This window comes from Medicago truncatula, chromosome 7 (assembly GCF_003473485.1).
Source record: "Medicago truncatula cultivar Jemalong A17 chromosome 7, MtrunA17r5.0-ANR, whole genome shotgun sequence".
In the NCBI taxonomy this organism is placed as follows: domain Eukaryota; kingdom Viridiplantae; phylum Streptophyta; class Magnoliopsida; order Fabales; family Fabaceae; genus Medicago; species Medicago truncatula.
Genome location: NC_053048.1, coordinates 4,026,055 through 4,035,407, shown reverse-complemented (window position 1 = coordinate 4,035,407; position 9,353 = coordinate 4,026,055). Strand labels below are relative to the sequence as shown.

At 30.5% G+C, this 9,353-nt stretch overlaps 1 protein-coding gene across 1 annotated transcript; it reads left to right on the top strand.

Moving 5' to 3' along the window:
* The first annotated feature begins 1,698 nt into the window (after positions 1 to 1,698).
* LOC11425095 (UDP-glycosyltransferase 83A1) lies at positions 1,699 to 4,048 on the top strand. The gene is made up of 2 exons (XM_003621380.4): positions 1,699 to 2,246; positions 3,111 to 4,048. The coding sequence occupies exons 1-2, from the start codon at positions 1,772 to 1,774 to the stop codon at positions 3,959 to 3,961; spliced, it is 1,326 nt and encodes a 441-aa protein (XP_003621428.3). The 5' UTR covers positions 1,699 to 1,771; the 3' UTR covers positions 3,962 to 4,048.
* The last annotated feature ends 5,305 nt before the right edge of the window (positions 4,049 to 9,353 follow it).

The following is a 9,353-nucleotide window of genomic DNA, read 5'->3' as shown; positions in this document are numbered from 1 at the left end:
ATTTGTGAGGTTGAAGAAAGAAAATAAAAATATTTGGTATCATCAAATGACAACGTGAATAAAAATATTTGTGAGGTTGTGATGATTAAACAATATTGAAATTAAATATATAAATGATAAAAAGATAATAAAATTCCTTTGAAAAAAAGGTAATAAAATTAAATGGGACCTCCTTAAAAAAAAATTAAATGCAACGGTTCAAAAAAAAAATTAAATGATAGAAAAAACGTATTGAAATATAATATTAAAAAATAAAAGAAAAGCTTCGCAACGTGAATTGTAGAGAGATACTTGTGAAATAAATTGTCGAGAAGTAGATTTTTGAAGTAACATTCAACAACTTTTGGCCAAAGCTCATTCCATTCAATTCTATGCATTAAAAAAAGTACATTTTTTAGTAAGTACTTAATTGATATTGTATTTGGCCTAACTTCTCTTTAAAAATGTAGAAAAGTTGGAAAAAAAAACCGGGTCAAACGGTATCTTATTCGCCTGCAACGGCAATGTAGAAGCAACTGAATTTGGAAGAAAAAAATTGGAAAATAGTTAAAAATAAAAAATTATAAAATAGTTAAAAGTTTTTAAAAATATAAAAATTGGAAAATAGATAAAAAAAAAAATAAATAATTGGTGAGGTAGCACTCAACCAAACAACACTAAAAAAATTATATGCATTAGTAACAAAAAAACAGACAGACGGACATAAAATATTACTCTAAACGTTAATATGTGTGTGTATATTCGCGGGTTTGAAGAAAGGAAATAATAATATTTGGAATCATTAAATGACAGGGTGAATAAAAATATTTGTGAGGTTGTAATGATTAAACGATATTGAAATTAAATATATAAGTGATAAAATGATAATAAAATTTCTTTGAAAAAAGATAAAATTAAATGGAACCTCCTTAAAAAATTAAATGGAACGGTTGAAAAAAATAAAGTTAAATGGAAGAAAAAAATATATTGAAATATAATATTAAAAAATAAAGAAAAGATTTTTGCGGCGTGAGTTGAAAAGAGGTGTTTGTGAAATAAATTGTCGAGAAGTAGTTTTTTAAAGTAACATTCAACAATTTCTGGTCAAAGCTCATTCCATTCAATTTTATGCGTTCAAAAAAGTACTTTTTTTAGTAAGAACTTCTCCTTACTAATTGATATTGTGTTTGGCCTAACTTCTCCTTAAAAATGTAGCAAAGTTTGAAAAAAGTCGGGTCAAACGATACCTTAATCTCCCACCACGGCAATGTAGAAGCAACTGAATTTGGGAGAAAAAAATGAAAAATAGTTAAAAATATAAAAATTGGAAAATAATTAAAAGTTATTTAAAATATAAAAATTAGAAAATAATTAAAAAAATTGGTTAGGGGCAAAAATGGAAATTCATAGGTCATAGTTCAAAAAAAAAATTAACCAATAAGTAGATTACCAAATTGCCCCTTATAGGGGCAAAATGGTAAATCCATAGGACATTTCTTTTAATATAAGTATATAGATTAGAGTATTGCTCCAGCCAATGGTTGCTATGCCTTTTCTCAAGAATTTGACATGTTGCAATGATAGTTGATTTCAAAAGTTTGAAAAGTAAGTAGAATTTTCCAACCATGACTTTGATTTGTATATAGTTTTCCAGAGTATGTGTTTATTTAGCCACCACACCACTATAAAATGAATACAAAGTACAAATATTTCACCCAAGAGCCGTTCTTCTGTCCTAAAATATTTTCAATTCTTGTCACAATAATATAATTATTTTCCAGCAACTAAGCAAATGGTTATATTGCCTCATTTTCTTGCTATACCATATCCAGTTCAAGGACATGTGAATCCCCTTATGCAATTCTCACAAATTCTAGCCAACCATGGTTGCAAAGTCACTTTTCTACATACTGAGTTTAACCATGAACGATCGAAAACCGGTGTTTCCGAGCAAGACAAGATACAAGTGGTGACACTTCCAGATGGTTTGGAACCTGAAGATGATAGAAGTGATATAAAGAAAGTTCTTTTATCAATTAAAAGCACCATGCCTCCTAGACTTCCAAAACTTATAGAAGAAGTTAATGCTTTGAATGTTGACAACAAGATCAATTGTATTATTGTTACATTTAGTATGGGTTGGGCCTTGGAAGTGGGCCACAATTTGGGAATCAAAGGGGCTCTACTTTGTCCAGCTTCTTCCACTACTTTAGCATGTGCTGTCTGCATACCTAAACTTATTGAAGATGGTATTATTGATTCTGAAGGTAATACTTTTTATTGTTTTGGTATAGATTTCACAATTAGAATTTTTATAATAAAATTCCATAAATCTAGTTTACTATTCATTGCTTTTGTTGTTATCTTAATTTATCATCTTTTTTTATTTATGGAATGAACATTTTACTTTATTTTATTATTGGAAAAATTTAAGAATATAGTTATATCAACTTTTTTTTTTTGGTAGAAAGAGAGCACCAAAGCCCAGATAGTTATATCAACTTTAATATTATTAGAATAATTTTGTATTACAAAATATATAAAAAAATATTTAAAGTAAAAGTTATATGAATTTAAATAACATATGTTAATATTTTTTTTATACTAAACAATTTAAATTTCAAATAAAACAGACCATCATCTCAATAGAATTGTAGGAATAGGAGCAAATAGTCATATTTCTCAACAAGGAAAAAATAAACTCATCATCTCAATTAGAACTTATCTCGCTTATGATTATTCTAATTTGTTTTCAATTAATTTGTTGAGTATGACTACTCATAGACACATAAGAGGGGAAGGAAGAGGAAGGTGATCATCTAGCATGGCATTGCGAAGCTCCCTTCAACTTTAGATCTATTGTTGAAACGTGGATCGTAGTACCATATATACATATGACTTGTAATATTGTAAACCTTAACTCACTCAAGTAGTATATCGAACTACTGCTACTCTTTAGTCGCAGTGGTAGGCATACACGTGGCTGAATTGCATAAAGAATTGATCATGTTCCATTGTTTGTGATATATGTTTCTATACTCTTTTGTTACTAATTTCTGATGTAACATAATTTCGAGCTTAGGTTGAGATTAACATATAGAATACTTCATGATCTCCTTTTCGCATTGTAGGAAATCCCACCAAAAAACAAGAAATTCAAATCTCCCCTGATATACCTATGATGAACACAACAAACTTCCCATGGCGCGGCGTAGATAAGATCTTCTTTGATCATTTTGTGCAAGAGATACAAACTATAAATTTTGGAGAATGGTGGCTTTGCAACACTACTTGTGATCTTGAGCCTGGTGTATTTTCCATATCACCAAAGTTCCTACCAATTGGTCCATTGATGGAAAGTAACAACAACAAAAGTTCATTATGGCAAGAAGACTCAACTTGCTTAGATTGGTTAGATAAACAAGCACCTCAATCTGTCATATATGTTTCCTTTGGTAGCTTGGTAGTAATGGACCAAAACCAATTTAATGAACTAGCCCTAGGACTTGATCTTCTTGACAAGCCTTTTCTTTGGGTTGTTCGTCCTAGTAATGACAATAAGGTAAACTATACATACCCTAATGACTTCCATGGAAGTAAAGGTAAAATTGTTGGTTGGGCACCACAAAGTAAAATATTGAACCATCCAGCCATTGCTTGCTTCATAAGTCACTGTGGATGGAATTCCACCATTGAAGGTGTACATGCCGGTGTACCTTTCTTGTGTTGGCCATTTTTAACTGATCAATTTCTCAATAAATCGTATATTTGTGATGTGTGGAAGACTGGACTTGAATTAGAGAAAGATGATGATGGATTTATATCAAGGCAAGAGATAAAGAAGAAGGTGGATCAAGTAGTTGGTGATGATGACATAAAGGAAATGTGTTTGAAAATGAAGAAAATGACTATTACTAATATAGAAGAAGGTGGCCAGTCATCACATAATCTTCAAAAGTTTATTAGTTGGGCGAATTATTAATGTTTTTATAATCTATTATTTCTTGTTGTTTTGAATTAGTGGTGTTAAATATTCATGTATGATGAAGGAAAAACAATTAGTGGTGTCTCTTTTCCTTGAGTATTATCGAACACTAATGTGAACACCATTCTTAATCGAGATTTGAATCTTAATTTGATTTTGGAAGTTTAACCCTTCCTCTAAACTCAACTTAGTTAGTAGAGTAGTATTCTCCTTTTATGATAGTCAAGCATATTTTGAGAAAAAAAATTACCTCCAAATGCTTTACTATCTAAAAGTTAATCAATTTGGATGTAATACAAATTTATTTAGAAACCATACCACAAGATTAGAGATATTTGTATGCATCAACAAACTAATGTCTTATATACATCAATGCCAATTCATAGTGGTATATTTGAAAAGGGAAATGGTATATATAGCAAAAGGAAAATGCTTTTGTGTGCGAAAGAAAAATTCGCGTAAAACACACGAATGCCTTTGGCACAAAAAACATGCAATATTTCATACTCTCTTCTTGCCTTTGATCCAAGTGATATAGCATCCAGTACTTTAACATATAATACGACCTATCATAAGATGTTTTGGCATGTTGAGGTAGAGAATATCATCACCAAGACCACCATACCCTGTTCACACATGATTATTAAAATATAAACAAACAAAAAATCAATCCATTGGCAAAGATAGAAGTATCCAACCAATTCTGATTGCAAATCAACTAAATAGTGAAAGAAAAGAAGCAATTGATTAATTGAGATCACTAGGGTGATAGGTAGCACTTGCTGAAGCGGTGAGGTGGTGGTGACAAAAGATAAGATCAGAGTGGAGATCATGGAAGTGGGATATGTATTGTGTTTTTGTTCGATATTTTTATTTTTTATTCATTTAAAAAAATTCACACAAGCTAAATAAAATTCATACATAGCGTGTTTTATTAATTCGTGCTCTCTTCGTGCATGTGGTGTGTCGCACCATTTAGCACTACTCTTAGCAAAAATCCATCTCGCGAAAGGCTAGCGAATTGTTGAAATTGGCTGGTCAACACGTGACCACCATGTTTTCCACTAAATCCAGAATTATACACCCCTCCCTCTCTCCCTGCCTCCCTACTAAAGCAATACTATGTGACCATCGTGAAATTCTCGGAAAGCTTAACTCGCGTTATATAGCATTGCTGATTTGAAAAAATAGAAAAATATAACCCACGAAAACTATCGGAGCCTAGAGCAGTATCCCAATTCATGGAAAAACAAACTTGAACTTATCCCAAAAAGCACAACGAGCATAGATTGTCACTATTTATGGACAAGTTATAAATAGACGAAATACCCTTGTTTTTAAGTCAGTATTTCACCTCAATTCTTCCCATTGACTTCAAAACAATGATGGTATTAATTTATCCTTAATGATCTCACCAATGCTTCCGAGTACTTTTAGCACCGCCTCTAGAATAATGATAAATATTATTACTAGTGTCTCTCTAGGATGATGTTGAGTAATCTTAAAACCACCTCTCTAAAATGAGATTGAGTATTCGTATCATCGCCTCTTTAGGTTGATGTTGACTATAATTTGCAAACTCTTTAAGCCATTTTTAGTTTCCAACATTTCTAGTTTTGTTCTATCACGTAGAAAAGCTTGTTTAGCTATAATCTATATAAACATGTGTCACTAGCATGCACCAACTCAAAATCTCACAGCTTAGTTATTTCATGTGAGTCTTAACTAGATAGCCTTGTATGACCAATAATAGTATAACCATCTAACATGTACAAATTACACACTTTAACATCTCTACCTATCATCTTTTTATCATGTGAAATTTCCAATATCCCATTCTTAATTCCTTTGCATAAGCTAATCCATGAAACATTTTTATTAATAATAAACTTTGTTTAAGTTCGGGAACATACCTCACATTAAGCAAAAGAAACCGACATTTATCATACGTCAACTTCAAAGTCTCAAATTATTTCTTTCTTGGATACTTGTGATAAGAGAATCAAGGGTCCATTACCCAACTCTTCTCTGGTTCCTAACTTTTCACCATTACCTTCATAGTCTCATAATCATCCTTTAAAGCTAAGGCAACATCAACTTCTACGAAATCATCATTGATCCCTCAACTCGGGATAAATCTTCTTGAAGTGAACGATCTTGTGATAATAGAAACAATTCAACATGGCACCACCCTTTGATTTTTTTTTTCTTCCTTATTCTCTCTAGTTTCATTTCTTTCTACTCACATTCAAGACTTCTCTCCCCCCCCCCCCCCCCCCCCCCAGGAAATGAACTCAGTAGGTAAAGCCTTATACTCATTATCAAGGTTCACCAAGTTGTCAATGATATTGGTAAACTGTATCAATTGTTTTGTTATAGATTTTGACGATGCCATCTTAAATGAGTAAAGTTGTTGTTTCATATATAACCTATGAGTAAATGACATAGTCATATACAATGTTTCGAGTTTAGTCCACACTGTCTCTGAGATCTTTCCTTTGCGACCTCCCTCAACATTTTATCTTTGAGGCACATTATAAATTCATTATTTGTCTTATCTATCATTTCGATCTTCTGTGATTATGTTAGGTTGATCGGCACCAATGCATCACCTTCAAAGATTATATTAATTTTTATTGAAATAATATTGCTCTGGTCTTCACTTTTCAAAACCCGAAATTATTGTTTCCAGCAAATTTCTTACAGTCAAATTTAGTACCCATGATGTTCACTTGAAGAGTTTGTTTCGTTGCCCCACATTGGGCTCCACTTGTTATGAATTTGAACCCTTATGCAAAATCAACAAGACAATACGTGGAACAAATAACAATGACAAACAACAACAACAAATGATCCAAGTAACAATATTTAACCAAGAACATATCTAGTAACGCAAGTGTATAGCAAATTCTCACTCAAATCAAAGGACAAAGATAAAGAGAATAGAAGAATAAACACATCAAAGTTATTTACCTAGGTCGCCTTAAACCTTTACCTCAATAAAACATAATGAAAGAACCTTTACCCCTTTTACTATCCTGCCCTTTGAATGTGATTCTTGAATTTATGTTGTAAAATCATCTTAATATCCTCCAAAATTTCCTTTAAGAATTGAAATTAATGGCATCAAAGTCACACACCGATAATGCCAACTCCAATGTGAATTCAATGATTACTAGCTATCTACATTGTACATCTTACTATATCCTAATATATAAAAGTATGTAGAAATTTATAAGAGATACTTAATCCGTTTCAAAATACATGTCGCAGTCAACCATTGCACTCATACAAATACACAACTTTGATCATTAATATCTTTAATTATATATAATAAAAGATTATAAAAATTTGATATTTTAAAAATATTTATCTAGACAAATCAAACAACATCCTGTATACTAACATTTGTATTTATATATTAGTTAAAAAATATGGTCAAAGTAAACTATATGAATAGTGCATATTGTGAAATTATGATATGTATTTTGAAACGGAGGAAGTAGTTAATTATAAATTTAAAAAAACAGAGAATGCAATCTATCTTCTTGCTCAAGTTAAGACAAGCACCGCCTGATCCCAATTTGAATTGGAATTCTCATTCTAATGGAATTCCTTATTCTTTTTGTTTTTCCTGCATCACGTCTACATAGATTTTCAATTTGATTTGTATTGGCTAATTTGTGTTTGGTCCTATATAGGATATTTTTGGATAAACAACTTATTTATAGTATATAATACAAGCACTTATTATGATAAGCGATCATGTACTAACTTGCATAATTTATTTTTGTAGCAAATGATATGATACCGTTAAAATATTTTTGTATATGTTATATATTGTCTTTATAAGATATGTTAGAGAGCATATGCAAATAAGTTAAGAAAAAACATATAAAAAAATACCATAAGCTGTTTTCATAATGTTACATTAACCGTAGAAAATTAAGAGTGCGATGTGGAATCAACAAAGGTCATAAAGATGCGCATGATAGCATGTGTAAGCATAAGCACTGCTAATTAAGCCTTAACCTAAGTTTATTCCTAACATAAATTAATTAATAAATAGCAATCATACTATAATCAATTCAATAAAATAAAAGAATAAATAAAAAAAATCTATGCAGTCCAGCAACCTTCCACATGGGGCTTAGGTAGATTTGAATGTGATGCTGACAGAACAAAACAAAGGATATATGAAAAATACAATTCAAAGGGGTGTCTTACGGTGCATGTTTTAACTAGAGCAAGAAGATAGATTGCACTCCCTATATTTTTAAAATAATGTTTTATTAATATCAATTAAAATAATAACTAAAATTTAAAATTTAAATAAAATTTGTTTAGAGACTCAGTTATTTTAATCATAATTTATTAACTTTATTGGAAAAAAAATAACTACAAATAACATAATTTATTAAAATTGGTTTTACTTTATCTAACAATAGTGGTATACTAATAATGCCATTTTTGTTCATAGTTGTCAGCAGTGGTGGTCGAATCCTTTGACTTGTTTGGGTATCGGCTAATCGCTAGGTTTGTAATTTTTTGACAGATACTTTGCTTCTTTGAGAGCCTTCTCTGGTACGCCTCGTGCCAAAGAGGTGTCTCTGTGTGTATATATATATATATATATATATATATATATATATATATATATTCTATTTTTGTTTCTTAAAAAAAAGTGTATGAAAATTTGTTTGGAAAAAAGTATGTGATGACGTAAGGGGTTACGATTAATAAGGGATTAAGGAAGGAGGATACATTTTTTTATTTTATTGAGAGTAGATAAGGACTAAAGGAGTAGGGACCACTCATTTGAAAGAGTAATGATACATAAACACCCTTTATTTAGATACACTCTTCCTTTATTCACATACATTCTTGTACACCCCATGCATTAGGAAGAGAGAAGAGGAGAGAAAAGAGAAAGTGTGCTTGTGCGGGATCCACGTGACTACGTGTCAGATTTTTGTGTGGGTGTCAAAAGATGTATTGCCACCTAAGGGTGTCTATGTATCATTATTTAAAATTAAAATAATCTTATAATGTTTTCATCGTAAATTACTCACAATTCATCAAATTAACTTAGGTTTTACTTGATTTTAAAGAGAGTATTTTATTCTTAATTTGTACTCTCTCCATCCCAAATTATACGACGCTTTTGACTATTTTACACGTATTAAGAAATGTAATTAATATTGTATGAGAAATAGATATTTTGAGTTGTTTTATAAAATTGTTCTTACTAAATGGTATAAGAAAAAATAAGTTAAAGAATTGAAAAAAGGAAAAAATAATAAATAGTTAAAAATATAATTAAAAAAATAACATTAATGTTTCACTATGCTATAAAATGATATGATTTTGAACAATTTCTTCTTGTAAG

Bases quoted from the DNA above. Each gene is read 5' to 3' on its own strand.
- LOC11425095 (XM_003621380.4), top strand. From the start codon at position 1,772: ATGGTTATATTGCCTCATTTTCTTGCTATACCATATCCAGTTCAAGGA. The intron at 2,247-3,110 runs GTAATACTTTTT...TTCGCATTGTAG, and splicing joins TGGTATTATTGATTCTGAAG to GAAATCCCACCAAAAAACAA.